General features: G+C 39.6%; 1 protein-coding gene across 4 annotated transcripts in view; it reads left to right on the top strand.

The window, feature by feature from the left end:
- The first annotated feature begins 1732 nt into the window (after positions 1-1732).
- The window catches only part of MIB1 (mindbomb E3 ubiquitin protein ligase 1), an 84593-nt gene continuing 65092 nt past the window's right edge, over positions 1733-21233 (top strand). For 2 of the 4 annotated variants that reach the window (XM_017831857.1, XM_017831849.1), the window contains exons 1-4: positions 1994-2234; positions 11646-11817; positions 13390-13519; positions 15323-15427. In XM_017831857.1, the coding sequence (XP_017687346.1) occupies positions 2009-2234; positions 11646-11817; positions 13390-13519; positions 15323-15427 (633 nt within the window). In that variant the 5' untranslated portion in view covers positions 1994-2008. Of the gene's footprint in view, positions 2235-11645; positions 11818-13389; positions 13520-15322; positions 15428-21233 lie in introns of all 4 variants that reach the window. The other 2 variants (XM_017831866.1, XM_017831876.1) reach the window with 2 other exon arrangements.

Genomic DNA, 21233 nt, shown 5'->3' with positions numbered 1-21233 from the left:
CAAGAACTGTCCAGAATTTCTGGGAAATTCTGCCATGCACCAGTGCAATAAGCTAGCACAAACTGTGGGTACCTTTACTATGAGGAGAAGCATATGCTAAAAAACCACACTGCCTGGCAATTGCATGCTCCTCTAGGGTGGTATCTGTGAAGTTCTGAGGTTTTCACTGCAGAAGCAGAAATTGGACACTGCTTGGGATCGCCTATTGTCAGGATATAATTTCATGTTTAAGGCAGCATTCTTTAGCCTTAGCATGGGTTAGGAAGGAATGAATTATGTGCGGAATGTGGTGGTAGTCTGGTGGTTACATGTTCATACCCTTCTCTGCTATACATGTGGTAAAAAACTACACAAAAGAAGTTAGAAAATGATCTCATAGACTCTTCTAGCCATACTAATAACTACAAAGGTGGAAGAAAGCATAGAAACAGTAAAAATACCCAGGATGCAATGGTAGCTGGGCTGGGTTTTATCAGCCATATACCTGATGACTAAGAAATGGTTTTCTTTTGTCTAGTTTATATTTGTCTGTCCTTTAAGATGGATGCTTTTAAAAAGGCAGCACAGAACATGGTTAGAGAGAGACAAAACAATTAGAGGACCCTTTTAAAAATGAAGAATCAGATTCTGTAAAAGATTAGTGAGGATATGTGCAGTTAAAGGAAATTCCTGAGTATCATGAAGCTAATGAAGAGGGTAGTTGATTAAGAATTGCATTGCAGGTATGTGCCTGACCTTTGAGCAGGTACATCATCCAGGAGGGATGCCCCAAAGTGGGAAGGGCAGGTGGAGGTACCAGTTCCTCCCTTTGGCTGGCTTGGGCACCTGAATACCAGCTAAAAATGCCCCTGAGCTACAGAAGTACAGCCCCCCTAGAGTCACTCACCTCAGTAGGAATGCAAGACTTGTGCCCACAGTTTGAAAAGGAAATGGGATTTCAGGACACAGAAGTAACTCAAAAAACACTACATAGATTTAGAATCACAGAATTGCAGAATCGTAGAATGGTTTGGGTTGGAAGAGACTTTAAAGATCATCTCGTTCCAGCCTGCCCTGCTATGGGCAGGGAGACCTTCCACTACACCAGGTCCCATCAAGCCTGGCCTCGAACACTCCCAGGGATTGGGCATTCACAGCTTTTCTGGGCAACCTGTTCCAGTGCCTCACTACCCTCACATAAAGAATTTCTTCCGCATATCCAACCTAAACCTGCCCTCTTTCAGTTTAAAGCTTGCTATGGGTAGGGACACCTTTCACTAGACCAGGTTGTTCAGAGCCCCATCCATTTACCTAAGCTAGACCGCGCACGGCTTCGTCGATATAGTTTAATTGAAAATCCCTCTGCCACCGTAGGAGAGGCGATACGAGCAACTTGTGGACGGAGGAGGAGGGCGGTACGGGAAGCCCGTCCGCAGGAACCGCTCCCGGCGCCGCCACCACCACACCACCTCAGCGCCGGGCGGAGCGGCGCCGCAGCCCTGGACAGGACTCCGCGATTCCAGAAGGAATCGCCAGGCCGGCGAGCTGGAGAAGCCGCAGGCAGCCCTGCCGGTAGGGATAAACAACCCTCTGTTCCCTCCTCCGCTTCCTGCCGTTCCCGCGGGCGCAGCCGCGGGATCGGGGCAGGGGATCGGGGCAGTTCCCGCCGCGGCTCCGCAGGGGGCGTTCCAGCGCCGCGCCCGCCGCGGCAGCCGCGCATGCGCAGCGCGGTGGGGTGGGGGCTGCCCCGCCGGTCTCCCTGGAGCCGCCGCCGTTGTGGGCGCAGGTCCCGGATGTAGCGGCAGGAGAGGGGCTGCGGTGGGAGCGGGCCGGGGCTGCCGCCGGGGCCTGGGAATGGGCGCGTAGGGAGGCGGGGAGGAAGGAAGGAAGGAAGGAAGGAAACGAGCGGGGAGAAGAGCCGGACGGAGACTCCCGCCCGGCGCCCGAGGCAGCCGCCCCCATCGGGGTCCCCCTCCGCCGCCTGCGGGCTGCGCGCCCTCTCCGCCCGCCCCGGGGCGCCGCCGCCGGGATGAGCAGCTCGCGGAACAACCGGGTGATGGAAGGGGTCGGGGCCCGGGTGGTGCGGGGCCCGGACTGGAAGTGGGGGAAGCAGGATGGCGGCGAGGGCCATGTGGGCACCGTGCGCAGCTTCGAGAGCCCCGAGGAGGTGGTCGTGGTGTGGGACAACGGCACCGCCGCCAACTACCGCTGCTCCGGGGCCTACGACCTGCGCATCCTCGACAGCGCGCCCACCGGTGAGCGGGGAGGGAGGGAGGGCGGGCAGGGACCCCCCGGCCGCGGCAGGTCCGGGGGCAGCGCCCCGGGGTGCTTTTGGGGGGTGCTGGGGGTCCCTTCCCGGGGGCGGATGGCGCCCCTTCTTTCCCCTTTCCCGAGGTTTTGGGTGGAGAGCGGGAGTCATCCACCCTCCCCTTCCCTTCGCGTGGGTGTCCGTGTGTGTGTACACGCGAACTTGGGACAGATCGGTAGCGTAGGGCCAAGGGGAGAGGAGGAGTTGTCCTGGGACTGCTAAATTGGAGTAGACAAAGCAGAAGTGATCTGGCACAAACGGCGGGCTCCCGGTGTTCTTGGGGGGGCGGTGGAGAGAGGCAACAGAGAGGGGGATTCATCAAGGTTTGGGTTTGTTTTCACAACCCCACCCTTCCCTTCTTGAATTTATGTTTTAGAGTGCTTTTGTGAAAGGGTGGCAGTCATTCTTGAGTCCAGTATAAGGGGGGGATTGCAGAAGAGAAGTGTAGCACCTTTTTGCTACAGATCACATTAAGTGGTTGAAACACGGTTTTGTCTTGTAGTCTGCACGTTGCCTTTTATCTGTATTGCCAGACCTGCCGTAAAATAGCGAAGGTACTGGGGGGGAGGAAAAAGCACATTCGTTCATTCTTTTAACTATTTGGCTGCTTGATATGTATGCTTTAAATCCAGTCATTTTGGACAATGGATTTAGATCTGCACTGATACTATGCGGCAGTGTTAGTGTTGCAAGCACTGCAGGGAAATGTTCATTTTAGCACCTCTTTTTACGGTGAAAACTCACAAAGAAAAATATTTATATTGTTAAGTTTCATCAGAAATATAACAAGGCGATTTGCGAGCTAGACAGGATTGCCTCAATGATGAAGTGATTGGACTGATTTATTGAGGTACTTGGTTGTACTGCTTTTCTAATATGTCTTTCATTTAGAACACCATGAAGAGACCATCTTTGTGCCAGCCATGTGTACTATTACAGAAAGGAAAATTATAGCAGTGGGTCGAAGCTAAAGGAGACAGAATCATGGAATTCACCCTAATTGATTACAAAAAGTATTGCTAGGAAAAAAACCCCTACATATTGCATGGCGAACCTTTGAGATGGTTTTAATTTTTCTGTGGCTGGGCACCTTCCTCTCTCCTGGATTGTTTAAGACAAGAAGTTAAGAGTAGTCTTTCCAGTTGTCAGCCCTTGTCTTGCAGACATTTATGCTTTGAAACTTTACTTGCATTTGATGTCCTGCAGAAACCAGCAGGACTGCTTCTGCTTAGTACTGAAGTGTATGCATAGATGTTGAATATGAGCCTGGAATGCTCATTGTTCTGGCTCTGCTGGATGTATTTGCAAGCAGACGGTATCCGGTTAACTGCATCTGGAAGCCTAGACTCAATACTCAGTTTTAACTGTTCTAACCCTGCTTTTGTTTGGTGGATTTTATTGTTTGTTTGGTGTTTTTTTTTGTTTTGTTTTGTTTTTTTTCAGTCTTTCTAATTTTCATTTCTGTTTATACTTTTGTATTAGAATTTTCACTTCTGTTTCAGGTAGGACTGTGTACATTGCTGTGTGGAAAACTCATAAACACTGCTGTTGTCAGGCTTAGAAAAATGGTATTTCTCTTCCTGAGGTTTCTGGCCAACACGTGCATAATCCTTATGGAACTGTTGCATGGCACTACCCAGGGTTGCTTTTTGCTAGAGGGAGTTACTTTTGAGGTCATGGTTCCCTGGAGATAGGAAGAGTAAAAATGTGTGAAATAGTAGCAGCAAAAGAGCAAAGTTAATGGAGTTAGGATGCTGTAAATTTGAATTGAAATCTTGGTTTTACTACTGATTCACTTTGTAGTCTTGTGCAAATCACTTCCCTTCTTCACCTTTTTGTAGTGACTTATATTTTCTCCATGGTAGTGACTATCCATTGTTTGGATTAAAGGACTGACTTTGGATGATAGTTTGATACTATCTCTAGGGGCATTTACGTAAGTGGGATTAGGTGACAGGAATTTGTAATGGTAGTATTAATAATCATGCTGTTGAGCAAGGAAATATAGAATGTGGGGTGGCTTTTTGTTTGATGATACTTAGCAGGGTGTGAAATCAAGGCTCTTATAGTTTAAAATTAAAAAAAATTCTCTGGTTCACAAATTTACAATCACGACATGATTGTAAGTTTACAGAGAAATTAGATATAAAAATACAGTAGTAAAAAGCAAAATTAAATTGGCTGTTCTGGGGAGTTCATTCTATGAGGTGTTAAAAATCGGTCTGGATTGTAAGTTCTTAAAAGTGGTGCTTGCAGACAGAGTTGCTGCTTTGATGAGTTTGAGGCCTATGCAGCTGGAAACAGTAGTGATGGATCTGGAACTTACTTTGTTACAGAAGTAGTGCTTGAAGCTCATTCTATTTAAAAAAAAAAGAAACTTGAGTTTGATACATGTGTTCATAAGTATGTATATGCCATAACAATGCTTCATAGACTTAAAAAATGTGCTGTTCTTGTCTTTTAATGGCTGTAGGCTATTACCAGCTTTGTGAGACTGTTAACTTCTTATAAAACTTAAATAGCCTTAGTACTAAGGTATTAGGACAGTCTTCTGAAAACTAAAAGCTCATTTATGATTTACATGAAGAATCTCTTGTAAGGTCTTTGCTCCAGATGTAGTCATCTGGGTAATGAGTGATTTGTGGTTTGAAGTTATGTGGTGTTTTGGCTATGTCTGGTAAGGTAGCTATATTAGCTGCTTCTTAGTGTGGTCATATTTACATTGGCCAGCATTATTTTAAATGAGACAGAGTGATTGAGAGGGATTGGTAAACTATGGATCTGAAAAGAAGTGATATTTCAGTTAGAAGAAAGGAAACTTCAGGTAGGTCCTCTGTGGCAATGAATTTGCCATATGCAGTATGGAAAAAGTCCTGTCAGAGATGGGCTGGTGAGGAAAACAGCTCTAACCCTATGGAAACAGAAGTTTTTACTGTAGTTTAAACATGTTGCAACATGTTTGTGTATTTTCTGCAGTGTCACTGTCTCCCTCTCCCAGACACCCCCTGTGAAGCTCTTGTCTCCCACACAAGGTGTCCTGAGGTGTTTCTCATTGGTCCCTTGTTAGCCCCTTTCTATTGGTTGTTGACCCTTTACCTGATGTTTTTTTCTGTGTGACCCTGACCTTGTGATTGGTCCCCTTTTGACCCTCCTAAAAGCCTTATAAACCCCAACCCCACAATAAACTTCCTCTTTCATCCCTCCCTCCCTGTGTGGTCTGTGTGTGCTCCTTGCGGGTCGCCGGGCCACGTGCAGGGGCGGGGGGAAGGGCATTCACCTCACAGGTAATGGGGCCTGGAGGTCTCCCCAATCCCCCTCAATCCTCCATAGTCCTCTATAGTGGGTTCCTCAATGGACAAGTGGTGGGATGTGATACATCAGCAGTGCAGTGTAGTTGCTTGATTACTTGCAAATAAACCCTGTTATTTCTGTGACTTTTGCCAAGATCTAGGAGTCGTGAGTGTCCCCTTTTTCTGATAGTTTTGTGGAAAAGAAACAGAAAGGAGTAGTTTTTGGAGTTGTTGAACAGAAACCAGAAGGATGTAAACTCAAACTGTATATTTAGAAGGGAAGGCAGTCTTTTGCCAGAGGTAAAGGCCAGACAAGTAGCATGTTTGTAGAGAGCACACCTGGCTACGTTCACATAACATTCATGAGCATTACAAGAACTTTTTGTTTATTGTCTTTCTGAAGATTTGCTTTCAATAGAACCTAGATCAAACTTTGTCATCCATTTCCGCTTTTATATGGTTGGTTCAAAGTAACAATGTTATTTTCTTACTGAAAATATTTACCCAATTGTGTTTGACCAAGGGAAGCTGGCACAGGAGGTCTGGAAATGGAATTTTGATGTGGAATTATCCCTCAACTAGAATGTGCATCAGTGCAGTGTGGAAAGCATTATGTGCTGTATTCTGCTAATATTGAAAACTTAGGTGTTATGTGTTGAAGAGCTGAGTGGCTTTCTGTACTTGTATTAATGGTTTTTTGTAACCTGAAAAGTTGTATAATTCGTCACGAAGTCTTACATGTTGGAGTATTTTAAAAGGCAGACCACCGTATATGACTTAGCCTGCAGATTTATTTGTTCTTGCTTTTAGCACATCAAGTGTAATGTAACGCAAATTGTCTTAGTCAAGATTTTTTTAGTGACTATTTGTAAATACTTACAGGAACCCTCACAAGTTAAAAAATCTAATAGGTTCTTTAGTAGTGGTACTTGGGAGGCCTGTTTTTTTAATAAATATATTCTTTTACCGTGCCCTTCCCCCATGTCTCCTACACAGTAATCCTCTCCCTCCATGTGTATGTAGTGATACCCTTATCAGATAGGACACATGCTTTAGCAAGTCTGGCATTTTGTGTTTATAATAATAATTGGTCAGCTGGCTGCTTGCAAACAGTGTATTTAATAGATTAGTTATGTTTGTGGGAACACTGATTTGAGTTTGCATGCAGTTTGTCAAAATCTAACTGGTTAGTCTCTAAGAATTCTTGTTTTCAGTTTGCCTGGAGTCCGGCTGTAGTGTAAAAGTTGTCTGGAGTGGAAGAATGGGAAGAACAAAGCATTGCTATTTCTTTTTAAATTAGGATGTAAATGAATCAATTTTCTAAATAGTTTATGGTATCCCTTACCTGATGGTAGTGTTGTCATGATACAAAGGAATTTTGGCTTATTAGAGTTCTGTAGAGAGTGGTAAGTCCATTGGAAAGCAGATTTTGTTGGTTCTCAGATGTAAGTGAAGTCACTGTTGGCGTCTTCTGTGCTTAACAGTAAGTGATGTTGATACCCCTTGTACATCTTATTTTACTGTTAAAATGTCCTTTTACTGGAGAGCTGTATGTTGCCAGCTAATTATGTTTAGTACAAAAGAGCTATTTGTAACAAATTCAAATAGCAATTTGAGCAACATTGCTTCTATTTCTTTTCACATTTGCAAGAGTGAGCATGGATTTAAAGAAATTGTAGGAAAGGGCTGTAAAATTGGTGTATAAATGAGAGGTGACAGAGAAATGGTGGGCTAAGTAATCCAGGGAGGATTTGGGAATAGATGACAAAGGTGAAGATAACCATGGCAGGGTAGAAAAGGTAGAAAACTAATACAAAATTCAAATAGTAAAAAACATTAATGACAAATGGAGATCAGGAATACTGGATTTTATGGTGTACTAAGGTTGGAGGGACCTTAGGAAATGGCAGCTATTTAAAAGTAATTAGGCACGGTAAAAGTACACTTCCTGTTATCTGGTTTCTTTTGGATTTTTTAGTGCAGATGATACAAAACCTGTTTCATTTTGAAATAGCCTACTTCTAGGAAATTTTGAAGAATAGTTAGAAGTTCAGTGTTTTCATTATCTCAGTTTAGAGAGCTAAAGTGCTGTTTTGGTGCACAGCTGGTCAGCTGCAGGGCTGCTGCTTGAATTCTGAAGTTTTTACGGCACTTTAATTTATTCCGGAGTAGTTTAATGAAGGCACTCTTTCCTAATATAAACTTTGTAAAGTTTGCATTTCTCAACCTTTCTTAAACAGCCTTGCTTTCAAAGAGCGGAAGCAGTTTGTGACAGATACTGTTTGCATTTGGGTCAGGATTTTAGTTTGGCTTCAGAGCCCTACACTTCATCCAGTGTCCTGGTTGTTCTTATATGTTGTGCTTTGATTTACGTCATGGGGTGGTTTGGTAGCACATAAACTGCTTTGGTTTTTGGTGAAAGTGAAGTGAAATATATGATTTCAAGGCTGATCTCGGGTAGAGCCAATCTAGTCTGAAACACTTGGATTAAAGTTTCCTTCCCTCCCTCCAAGTGCATGTACCGCTGCCATGAGGTCCTCAGTAGTGAGTTTTGGTGTGTAGATGGTTAGTGAGTAGGTAGAGACCACAGTGATGCAGGTTGTCCCCTTCCAGCCAAAGCGGAGCAGGGATCCTCACTGCAGCTTGTGGGGGACTCCGTGCTGAAGCAGGTGGATGTGCCTTGAAGGAAGCTGCAGCCCGTGGAGAGCCCGTGCTCGAGCAGTGTTTTCCTGAAAGACTGAAGCCTGTGGAAAGGACCTATGCTGGGGCAGGTGAAAAGTATGAGGAGCTATAGACTGACCGTAACCCTCCATTCCCCATCTTCACCAAAAGGGTTTTCAAGCGCTGGAACAGGCTGCCAAGGGAAGTGGTTGAGTAACCCTGCAGATATTTAAAAGACATGTCGGTGTGGTGCTTAGGGACATGGTTTAGTGGTGGACTTGGTGGTGTTAAGTTAATGGTTGGACTCGATGATCTTAAGGGTCTTCCAACCAAAATGATTGCATAATTTTGTCTACCGTGGGGAGAAACAGGGAGATAGAGGAGTTTGGAATGAAGGAGTGCAGTTGTCTCTGTGAGGTAGGTAGAGTGTAGGGAGAAGGTGTTTTAGTTTTTGTCTTCATCACCATCCTCTTTTTTTTTTCCAATTAGCTATGAATTTAATTTTCACTGAGTCAAGTTTGTTTTGCCTGTGATGGTAATTGGTAAATGATCTCACTTTTAGCTTGACCTAAGGTTTTTCATTTTATTTTCACTCCCTGTCCTGTTGAGGAGGGAGAGTGAGAGAGCAATTGGGTGGACATCGGACAGCCAGCCAAGGTTAACCAGACTTGTGTGCCTGTAATATCTTGTCAAACTTAAACCCAAATACGTTCTTTCAATCTTCTTTAACACTTGCTACTGATGTAAGTAACTTTGTATTATGACTGTGAATGAGAGTTTAGCTGTCACATTTTGTGATCCAGTAGTAGCATCTTCTTTTACCCTCTTTTTTTTAAGCAGATGAAATTAAAAGTCTCTTAGTCCACTGTCACCAGAGGCAACCAAATCTACTTCTTCCTCCAGATCTCTAGAGCAGTGGTTAGACATTCTGTAACGGGATTACTTGCCTGCTCCTGCTCTGCAGTTCTTTGTCATACCAGCAGTGTTGTGCAGCACCATGAAGAATGGGATTGGGAAACCAGTTCAGCTGAATATTTTTCCTCCTGACTGTTTTCCAGCCTGGTATGTTTCTTGATGCAGTTTACATCTCTGCTCTGCAAAAACCATTTACTGGCATAAGGGAAAGAATGGAGGCATCATGGTCATGTGAGGCGTGCACTGAAGTGGGTGTTGCTGCTGGAATCACATGTCAGGAAATGGATGAAGAAAGGCTGTATCTATCAGGGTGCTGTCTAGGGATCTGTGAGATACAGACATGCCCCTATAGATCAGAGACTCCAAATACATTGTTCTCTTTGAAGTACCAGGTTCTATGGCCAGTAAAATGACTTGAGTCAAATATCTTTGGTTTGTTTGATGGTTTTTTTCCTTGATCTTTCCATAGTAACTTTGGCCTCTGGCTAGAAATATTTAGTTTTTATTTAAGTTTACGTATTCTGTATTAAATGACTCAAGACTCCTGATTATGATTCTTTTTTACCCTCTTTCCTGCTGTTTGGACAAACAGAAGAATCCTACAGCACCCAATTCCTTGATCCTTTCACATCCAGAATAAATGTATTCCTTGGCCAATTGTCTTCCCTGATATTCAGCAGACTTTAAAAGAAATAAATTCCAAAGATGGGTAACTTCTCTCTTTATATGTGAAATACCAATTTAGCAATCAGTTAAAAATAAAACCAAAACAAATACCACCCCCCAACCCCAAGCACCATAACTAGTTAGACTTTTAAAACAAGGTGACAAAAACACTAGCACAATATCTCAGTCCTTTTAATGCACCTGTTCTTGAAGAGCACCAAAAAATAGTAAAATGCTTCAATACAATCCCCAGTGCAAGAGAGACATAGACGTACTGAGTCAAGCGAAGGGCTGCAAATGTGTTTGCAGCAAAGGGATCTTAAGGCATATAGTACAAGGAAAGACTGAGGAATACGATGTTTAGCCTAGAGAAGAGAAGGCTCAGGGATCTATTAAGAAGGTATATAAATACCTGGTGGAGGTTGTAAAGAGGATGAAGCCAGGCTCTTTTCAGTGTTGTCAACTGACAGGGCAAGAGACAATGGGCACAAATTGAAATACAGGAACTTCCATGGAAACATAAGAAGAAATATTTTTGCTATAGAGATGATTGAATGCTGGAGTATGCTGCATTGTGAAGTCTGTTCTTGGTGGTGCTCAAAAAACTGTCTGGATATGGTCCTGGGCAGTCAGCTCTAGTTTACCCTGCTTTGAGCAGCAATGACTGGAAGAGACAATCTCCAGTGGTTACTTCCAATCTCAGCTACTATGTGATTCTGTGAAATGATCAAACAGGAAGGCATTTCCTTCAGTTTTGCCTCTCCAACTGTTAATTTTTCTTTGCTGCAGATGGTTCAGCTGTAGGACATAAGTGACTAATAGATTTATAGTGAATTTGGCAGTCATTTCTGAGAACATCCCTTCTGGAGGGGACAAACCCCATTCTTTTTCCTCACTGATTTCAGACTGATCTGGGTTTTTTGAAGGGGGAGTAACTGGGAAATATCTGTGTTACTCCCAACTTTTTAGTGCTCATTTCTGTCTAGTGCTACTAGACTGAGTGCCAGTACTTCTTTCTTCTGTTGCTCAATTTTTTCCAAACAGCAGCAGAATTTGATCTTTTTTGGAAATGAACTCGTGGCTGTTCACTGTATTCAGAATGCATGGATAGAAACTGTGACTGATCACTTTCACTCAGCTGTAGCTTGGCAAAGCTGTAGGAATAAGTAGTCTTGAGAACTCAGTTTTTGTGGAAGTTTGGGCAGAGCACATGCTAGTGGGTTACATTCGATCTGTCTTTGGCACATTCTTTTAAAAAAGAACAGCATAGCAATAAACTGCTTCAAAAATGGTAACAGATTTTCATGAAGCTAATGGCATCTATCCAAGAGAGCTTAAGTTTTTTCCTGTATAAAAAAGAATGGAGATAAGCACTTATCTTTTCCACCGTGCAAAATGTGTAAGTCAAACTGTCACACAGTTGAACACAGTAGCCTTTGTGATATAAGGTGTGTTGATAGCCTTAATCCCGAAATAAAGTTCCAGATTGCCTGTATATTTTGATAAACACATTTGGGACCCTTTAACTTATAGCTGAAAGATTTCTTATTTTCTTTCTCTCCTTTGTATAGATGGAAGAAAACAAACTTAGCTTTCTCAGCCTTTTTAGCTGAGAAAAGGTAGAATATTTCAGGAACAGACTGACAACTGGAGATATGAAGCAAAGTCCACTGTCTTTTCCCCTCAGTCATATAGGCTGATAGGGTATGACTAGCAACATTTCTCTATCGTTAACTTTTTAGTATGTAATTTCACATTTTAATGGTGTGCAACAGAAACCTGTGTAGCGAAGTTGTTAGTATTTTCATTTCCTTTTTCTCCCACAGGTATCAAGCATGATGGGACTATGTGTGATACTTGTAGGCAGCAACCTATCATTGGCATCCGATGGAAATGTGCTGAATGCACAAATTATGACCTGTGCACAGTTTGCTATCACGGGGACAAGCATCACCTGAGGCATCGTTTTTACAGAATTACTACACCGGGAAGTGAAAGGTAAAATGTAGCTTTTTCTTCATGAAATTAAGAAGGAACAGTTAATTAACTTTTCCACTGCAGATTTGGTTACTTAAACTTGGATTAGGTAACATAGTGGCTTGAGGTTAGATTTGGTTACTGGTTGTCTGCCTTTGGGAGGGAAGGTAGCTAGGACAGATCTTGGGAGCTTGGAAAACATGGAAATTTTAGAAACAACAGAGTACAGAAAAAAGTATATGATTATTCAGTTTTGCTGAACCTCATTGTAGTCTTCCTAGTGCTTGTATGTAGCAAGCCAGTGTGAGAACAAGAAGAGAAAGGCCCGAGGAATGTCTAGATGACCTTATATTGTTTTCTCTAAGCCACGATTTACTGCCTAAAAAGTTAACTGTTTCAGGGAGGAGAAAGGGGCCAAGCAGTGTTACTGAATTTGAGGGATGTCCTGTGGGAAAAAATGGCAAGAGGCATCTAAGAACGTTTGGATGAAGGGAAGCATAAGCTCTACCTATTTTATTTTTGAGTCTGGGATATCGTGTGGGTGGCATATCAATGTAACGTGTGCTGGGTTTTGTCTCAGTTTTGTACATATTGAGAATTTTCTAAAAAGGTTCTCCGAACAAGATTTCTTTGTGTTTTTTGATAACTCTTATTTTATTTCGGAAAAAAATGGCCAACGTTTTTGTGTGCTCTTTGCATTCATTGTAACAATTTAACTTTTTCCCTTTGTGCCATCTGCTGGATGTTAAAAGTTCAGCAGGAGGGTGAGAGACTTCCTGAAGTGGTCAGGAAACAATCTGAATGTCTGCTGAAAAATACTTTTGTCTGGCAACATTTTCCTGTCATGAAGTAAGAAGTCTTGTTGCATGAAAAGTGGTGGCTTTTGAGATGACAGAAAAGGCAGGAAAATGTTTGTCTCTTTGTTTCTGTTATTTCTAGTTAAATACTCATACTCATGAACTGTTCTGTTTGAGTTTATCTACTTCAGTTCTGGTGAAAAGGAAGAAAGAAGTTTGCTTTAGAAAAATCACATAATATGACTGAAAAAATGGGTGCTGATATATTGACTTAAATTTGCTAAAACATGCTATGGAACGCATGTAGAAAATAAGGCAAGAAGGGAAAAGAGATACAGCTCTTAATAGCATAATTCTGAATAAAAGTGGCAGGGCAATTGTGGAACAGAAGCATTGGCCTAGGGTGCATCTAAGAGAAACGGAAGTGTGTTTATATGACTCTGCATGTTTCTTTAATGATTTTAATAATAACAGTACGGATCTATATATATGTTTACAAGGTGATTGCTGGTAGTAGAAAGTCTGGAGAAGAAATTGCTATTAGAATTAAAGACTCATTATAAACATATAATAAATCAGATCTTGGAAGATCATGTTTTTTGTCTTGTGTGCTGCTGTTGAAGTTGAGAATTGAATGGATGTGATTCATGCACTGAAATCTTCAGGTGTGCGGTTATTTTTTGTTTTATTTTGGAGTTATTTGCTTTCAAAATGCTCTCCTTCCTATCTCCAAAGATTTGTTTTGAACTTTCTTTATTATCTTGACATTTGTGGGTTCTTCTTTTAATAACTTCAGGGTATTGTTGGAGTCTCGACGTAAATCAAAGAAAATTACAGCAAGAGGAATCTTTGCAGGTGCCAGGGTAGTACGAGGAGTTGACTGGCAATGGGAAGATCAAGATGGTGGCAATGGGCGTAGAGGAAAGGTAAAAATAAAACTGGTTTTAATGAGATGCACCTTTGCATGCTCATGTAATGGGCTCAGCAGCCTTTCTAATTGTAAAGTAAAAACATTGTCATAAAAGTTACTATTTTAATTTGCTGGACATTTTTAAATCTTATCCTGTAATGCTCAAGCATTTAGAAAGAGGAGGGTATATATACCATAACAATTCTTTTACATTTAAATTTGCATTGTTATGATACCAGCACAAAATTTTTTTAATTACTAAATTTTTGTCATGGTAGTCTTTTAAGACTGACTTGTAAAAACATTAGGTCTTGAGCATATTTCAAGCATTATTAGAGAGCTGGTATGAAAACAGAGCTATCAAGAGTAGCCCTGTCTGGTCATCACTGCATTCAGTAGTCTTATTGCTCATTGGCCAGCAGTTTGTGTAACTCTTGCTCTTGGTTTTCAGTGCTGGCACCTGGGATTTTTGTTTTTCATCTAATAATTATAGGGACTTTTCCAGTTTAAAATTAAAAACTTCTTAAGTGTTGGATCTTGATATTAGATTCCTGGCTTAGGACAATATATGAACACTTTTGATGTAGTTCCATAGTAAAAATATTTGGATTTATTGAAAATGGTATGGAATGGTAAATTGCTAATTGTAACTTTTGCATATTTTCCATTTACAACTTCCATTTACCTTGAGAACTAATCAAGGTTTGTTGTAAGAATGAACATAGAACAGGCAGTGTAAAATATACTGTACTTTTATCACTACATTTAAGAATCGAATGCCCTTATGTTTTGGTGTACTGGTTTTTGGGATTTTTTTGCTTGAATTTATTTTTAGTACACTTAAGCAGCATTTAAAAAAGAGTGAAAAGTTCCTGGATATTATGTTTAGCTCATTTTATGTTGTTGCTTAGCTTATCTTATATCCTAGACATTTAGGGAAGCTTTGGAGATTTCATTTTGAATTTTATTGAAAAGAAATAATAAGTTTAAATCTCTTAAAGCAAGGGATATTTAGATGCAGCTTTTTTTATCTTGATTATTTACCCCTTCTTGTGTCAAGATACTTTGAAGTCTCTGAAACTTTGTAAAATAAGAGTCTTAGCCTGCATGGTCTTCTTTGTGTACTAAACTTGTATTAGAGGGATTACTTGCAAGCTGAAAATATGTATAAATGTATATGAATATTTTTAATAAGGAAAAGTATGTGGTAGATAGTAGAAACAGCTTTTAAATAAATACAAATAAGAATGGAGGCAAATTCTGGAAACTGATATTTTATTTTTTTTAATAATGGCAGTGTTCTCAGAATTTGGTGCATGGCCTTATGATTTCAGAAATGTCAGGGAAAGACATTTTCAGTCTTCGTCTTCTGTACTGTTGCTAAACATATTGGCTCTGGAAATAAAACTTTGTCTCCTAACATAGTGCACAGTTACCAGGCTAATGCAGGTTAAACTAGACAAATAGAAGCAATTAAAATAGTTTCCATCCTGTTTTTTGTAGTGAAATGCTGCTTCTGATAAGAACATATCACAGCATTATGATATAACTTTTTACAGTTCAGATTTTGTTCTCTGCTTATGTAATTAGATTACCTACCAAATATACAATGAGAAAAATAGGCCTACAAAGCATATATTCAATCTGCTCTGGGGAAGACTTGTATCAAACAGAAAACAGCTTTAGAATAAATTATATCAAATTCAGTAAAACTGCTATATCCTGAATTATTTTGAAGAGATTAACAAGGTTTTAAGTTCAGATTGTGCTTCTAAGTCTTTGTTCTAGAAACAGTTTTCTTGTTTTTCAAACTGAATAGGTAACTGAAATCCAAGATTGGAGTGCGTCGAGTCCACATAGTGCAGCATATGTTCTCTGGGACAATGGTGCTAAAAACCTTTACAGAGTCGGCTTTGAGGGCATGGTAAGTGTAAAGGAGCACAAAGGGTAAGATGCACGGTGGGGGAAGGGCAGTAAGAATAACTTGTTGTGCTTTATGGTCCTGCTTTTGTAATATGCCTTGTCAGTTTGCATGCTGTTAGTTAGGTCATTGTGAATCCAGCTGTAAGGGTCATGCATATGTATTAGTAAAAAAGTCTGATCTGGGAATTTATAAAAGATGTGAATAACTACAAGTTAGGAGCTGGTTTCATCCATAGTAAATGTTTGCATCACGTACATGTTTATCTTACTGTGATACTATTGTGCTTAAATTAAAATTCAGAAAAGAAGAACAAACATAGTTATGAAATGTTTATAAAATTGATTGTTCAACTCCTGAATTCTTCAGTTGACTTCAAATTTTGGTGTGACTACTGCAAAATTTACAACTTTTGAATTACTGTCAACACTTGAAATTCTATTGAGAGCAATTTTCTTTTTGTCAGTGGAAAGGTGTTGAATTAAATTACAACTTTATTTGCTTTGGCAGAATTTTTCTGTTTCATTCTGAAGCTTCTCCAGCTACTTCTCCAGCTCTAGAGAAGAAATGGGTCAGACTCTAGCCTAAGTACCTTCTGTTGCTGGGTTTTCTTATCCTAATGTGGGTCAAGGAAAGGTTACTTTGATTATCAGCTGCTTATAACGTCTTAATTAGCATTTTCTCTGCATATTTGTTTGATAGTGCAGAGAAAGACCATGTTAACTTAACATTGAAGCGCCATCTTGTCAGATGTGTAACAGTAATAAAATGCTAAACAATGACTAGTTACTTTTTTGAATGTAAACTATTTGGCCTTATAGCCTCACTTAACGTTTATTTTTATAATTAAAAAGAAAATAAATACCACTTTTGCAGTAAATATGTATTTTAGTGTCATGTTTAAAAAGCGTAAACGTATTTAGTGCAGGTCAGCTTTTCTGATGCATGAAAATGCTAAGGATAAAATATAAATCAGTATTGAATTATGTGCTTCATGGTGCCCAGGAGTTCTAAAGAAAATTCCTTATATACTGGCAAAAGGTAATTTAAAGCTGTATGTAGTGTTCTGTAGTATAACATTAAATCAGTGTTTGATATCTTCCCTCTTATATTTGTTTGTAATACATGGAAAAGTAACACAGTTACAAAATCTACATGGAATGAGATACAAATCAGTTGTTGGGGGTTTTTTGGGTTTGTGTTTTGTTTTGGTGGGGTTGGTTTTGGGGTTTTTTGGGGTTGGTTTTGGGGTTTTGGGGGGTTTTTTTGTTTTGTTTTGTGGGATTTTGTTGGGTTTTTTTTGTTTGTTTGTTTTGTTTTTGTTTTGTGTTTGTTTTGTTTTGTGTTTGTTTTGTTTTTGTTTGTTTTGGTTTTGTTTGTTTTGTTTTTGTTTGTTTTGGTTTTGTTTGTTTTGGTTTTGTTTGTTTTGGTTTTGTTTGTTTTGGTTTTGTTTGTTTTGGTTTTGTTTGTTTTGGTTTTGTTTGTTTTGGTTTTGTTTTTGTTGTTATGGCTTCTGTATTACAGTGTTAAAATTTGTGGACTGCAATAGTAGAAGTGCTGTGGAATCATTGAAGATTCCTTCTGGCCTCAGGAAAAAAATACATTTGAGATAAGTTATATTCTGTTTTGAAATAGTTATCCCATAATAAAAAAATACATTTTTTATTTGTAAATCAACTATATTCTATTTCCAAGCTTTTGCCACACGTGGAAGTGTAAAATATCTCTAGAATACTTAATTAAGTACTGAAACTGGAAATTTGAAGGGATAAGGGTAACCCTTCACACAAGTTTTGTAGAAAAACAAATATTTGGTCATTGAGTTAACAAAACAGCTTGTTAAAGTGCGTGTGAAACTACATCTATACACAGTATATTTAGGATAATATATAAAAATATATATGCATATGTACAAAAGGGATAATTTGAGGCTTTTTATGTACTGCTTACATGGTTGTAATCCATTCCTACAATAATTTTATATCTGATACTTTTATCAAATACAAATTTCACTTCAGACAGAATGGATTCTTGGATGTCTGTGACAAAGTCATTTGAATGTAATGCTAAATTTTATAACTGATTAATAACTTGCTAAGTATACAGTTCATTATGATTATTTACCCCTATTTATGTGCTATTATGTAAAGCTGACTAACAAGCTGTCAGGAAGTTCACATAAAGTTGGGGCAAACTTGTTTTGGTACTTGGAAATTGGTTAAAAAGGTCCAGAGAATGTTGAATCAACAATACAAGAGTGTGTGCCCATGTAAATACAGCTGGGAAGAGACCCCAACTTGCCAATGAATAACACTTGACTCATGCTAATGGAGCTGATTAAAGAAACACAGCTCGTTATTGTAAGTCAGGGTTCTTGTTTGATAGCTGACAGGCTGCATCTGGTCCTCAAAATTAATCTATCTAGCCTGCCAGCTTTTCCTTGGGAGAGATGAGGATTGGCTGGTGGGGCAGCAGGTGCTGGCTGAAAACTTGCATTTATTTCTGGTCAGATACTTGGAGTTTTTGAGTTTGTTGTTGCTGTGCTTACATATGGAGTGGTTGAGAGAGGTGTATCTTTTTTTTTTTTTTTGTGAAGTCTGGCATTTAAATCTGGGAGTTTCTGCTGCCACAGGCCACAGATTCCCAAATTGAAACCTGTGTTTATGACGCTGTTAGGTCGAATGACATGTTTGATAACATGTAAAAAAAAAGTGTGGTTGGGTAATATGGTTAGTGACACTACTCACATTTCTTACCTATATGTACTCAGAATCTAGAGCCAAACCGAGCTGTTACCCACGTTACCTGCTTTCGATACATGTGAATGTAGCCTTTTGCAATAAAGAGATACATCATATGGAATTGGAGAGTTAATGGGAAGATTGTGATGCAGCTTTTTGGGCTGGTGTCTAGGTTTTATTTCTTCATATCACACAGCTGAGAATGTCAAGCTGGTAACTTCCATTGGTTTTCAGTGGAAAATAGTTCCATCAGCAGGAGTGCCCTAAATCAGTTTCATTTAGGAATCAGTTTTATGCTACCGAATTTCTTTGCCCTGTACCACTTCCCTTTATTTCTGTGATTAACCTCCCCTTCTTGTTTCTCATTATGGAGGATCATGCTATGTATCCTCTGAAAGAAGCAACTGTAGTTATGATCCATCACAGTGATCTGTAAGCCATCTGTGCTGGTCTGCTCTTTTCCATGAATTCCAAAATAGTTGAGTGCGTAAGGGAAATTGAGAAGATTCCTTGTCCCTGTGTAATTGATACCCAATGTCTGTTCATCAGCTTTTATTTGGGTTACCCATAAAATTAATTTTTGAAATTACTCCAGAGGATTTTAAGAATTACTTGTTAACACTTTTTTTAAAAATAAAAACAAAGTAAGTAACTTGGTATACTAAACATTGCGAGTGAGTGTTATAAAATAATAGAAATATATTTTCTGCTGCAGTTACAACTGTCAGATCTGTAGTGTCAGTCAAATCTTCAGCTCTCTAGTTTTTTTGTCTTGTCCCCACTACATTGAAAATGAGGCATTTAGGAAGAAGCAACAAGGATTTTCATTATTTTACTAGTTTGATGTCCTTCTGTTGCTACTAGGTGCTGAACAAAATTGTTTTAAAACACAAAATCATGAATTTTTGGCCCTTAATGCGTGCAGCAGGTGTTTTTTATTACATGTGATGTAAATTAGGTGTCAGTAAAAAAGTTAAGTGGTCAGTTGTTTTGGAATTCAGAGAAGGATACATTTATGTATACCTTATGTATTTATTCTCCTGTAGTCTCAACCAAGTCAAGTTTTTCATCTCGCTGAGTTGCAGAGAAGAATATTTCCATTAAGCAGAAATTTATTTACTGATCCTTTTCTGTTTTTATTTATACTATTTACTAACAAGGAGGACTGTATCTTCCTTTAAAAAAAAGTTACACATGCAAAGTTTTTATAAGTTTTAAATATGTATATTTTTGTATAATATGTATATTTATATATACATATATATATATATATATATAAGTGTTTCTATTTATATAGTAGAAAGTTATAGACTACACTCACTCAGGATTTTTCTGAGGTCTAATTTCCTCTATAAGAAACTGATGTTATTGTTTCTGTAGCTCACACCTCCTTGTCATTTCAGTCACTGTCTACCGTCTTCTATTTTCTCCTTTCATTGCTTCACTTTCCTCAGCTTCTTGAAACTGAGAATGATTTGAGTTCATTAAATCTGAAATACAGCATGTCTTACAAACTTTTTGGTGAAACTTATTGATTTATCCAGTCCCTTTTTGCCTTAATCTGGTGACAAAGGAGCATGCACTGGGCTTTCTCCATTTGCCTCCTAAGGACTGACTCCCTTGCCAAAAGCTGTTGTGAATTTAAAGACTTAAAGTGGGTGTAGAGGTTTGCTACCTCAAACACCTGCAGCCAAGTCACCATTCCTGCTGGTGTATCTGTAAGATCAGTATTAATTTCTCTCCTGATATTTGCTGCTGGTGTTAGATGCTATATCAGCACATCTAGATCAAACATTTGTCTCTTTCTTAGCAGCACACCTAGTTTTCTTATCAAGTTTGTAGTCCTCCTTCCCTGTCTTTGATGGATGGCAGTCTGTATTGATTGGAATAATTTAACAGTTATTCCAGGAGTCAGCTGTCCTTCAGCATCATTTTTCTCTTCAAGGTCGGGGATGATGGTGCTATTACACCATCTGTCAGCACTGTTGACAGTGCTGTAATGTACATTTTTTTCATTCTCTGAAGTTTTTATGAAGATGAAATTGCTGTTAGTTTTTTTCATTGGTATAATTGGATGGTAAGTCCAAGTTAACTGTTATATTTTCTGTATTTCCCATTTAATTGAGCAGGTCATGGTCTCCCTGTGATCCAGTCACATAGTGCTGGAGTGCAGATTTTCAGCAAGTCATAACATAGGTGCTGGAAGACCAAAGTTCTCCATTGTAGGTAAAACCCATTATTACCCATTGCTCACGTGTATCAGCTGTTACTACTGACCTGCAGGTCCTGCTGTACAGTGTATGGCTCCCATGCTGTTCCTTGAGTTCTTATTATAACGATTTCCTGCTTAACTGGGGCTTCCATCTGTAACTACACAAATTCGACGAAATCTGTCGTTTATTTTTCTGTTTCTTGTAAGAATCCTATTTAGGATTCATTGAATGATTTCTCCACCAAGTTATTGTAGAAAAGCTGTTTTGTTCATCTCTACCATGTATTTACATTAAGCCCAACCTCATAGTGGTTACGTTTTTTGGTGGTGTCCCTGTGAGTCTAAAACTTATATATGTCTCATCTCCAAATAATCTGCTATTACAGTTCATTTAGAAGGCTCAGGGAGACTCATATAACTTGTAGAAATACCAGTGGGGTTCTCTGACATGCAAAGCCTGATGTGTCCAGGCTCTGGATGTACTTTTGCTCCATCTGCACTAGGGGGGCCTCTTGCCATGCAGTCCCCAGGGTAGGATGACCAGGAGCTTACCACCACCTCTGATTTTTTACTTAAACTACTTCAACAGGAGGAGGCTTGTTTTTCTTTTCTGATAAATGTAGTAGCTGCGTTATAGAAGGAAAATTGTAGTTGCTTACCCAGCTTTTGTGGTACTGTACAACTAAGTACAGTTTACTGTTTAAAACTCGAGAATCTTGTTTGGATTTGATCGTCTTTTTAAAGACATTTGCAGACCTTTATCATGTTGTTATTTAATGGCCAGTCTTTGCGAGCGAAGATTTGGGAAAGGTCATTAACCCGTCGAGCCTGCGCAGTGGATTTTTTAGGTGAGACA

This window comes from Lepidothrix coronata, unplaced genomic scaffold, assembly GCF_001604755.1.
Source record: "Lepidothrix coronata isolate B3197 unplaced genomic scaffold, Lepidothrix_coronata-1.0 Scaffold6, whole genome shotgun sequence".
Lineage (NCBI taxonomy): Eukaryota > Metazoa > Chordata > Aves > Passeriformes > Pipridae > Lepidothrix > Lepidothrix coronata.
The sequence above is the reverse complement of the archived record's forward strand: the minus strand, read 5'-3'. Positions and strand labels throughout refer to the sequence as shown.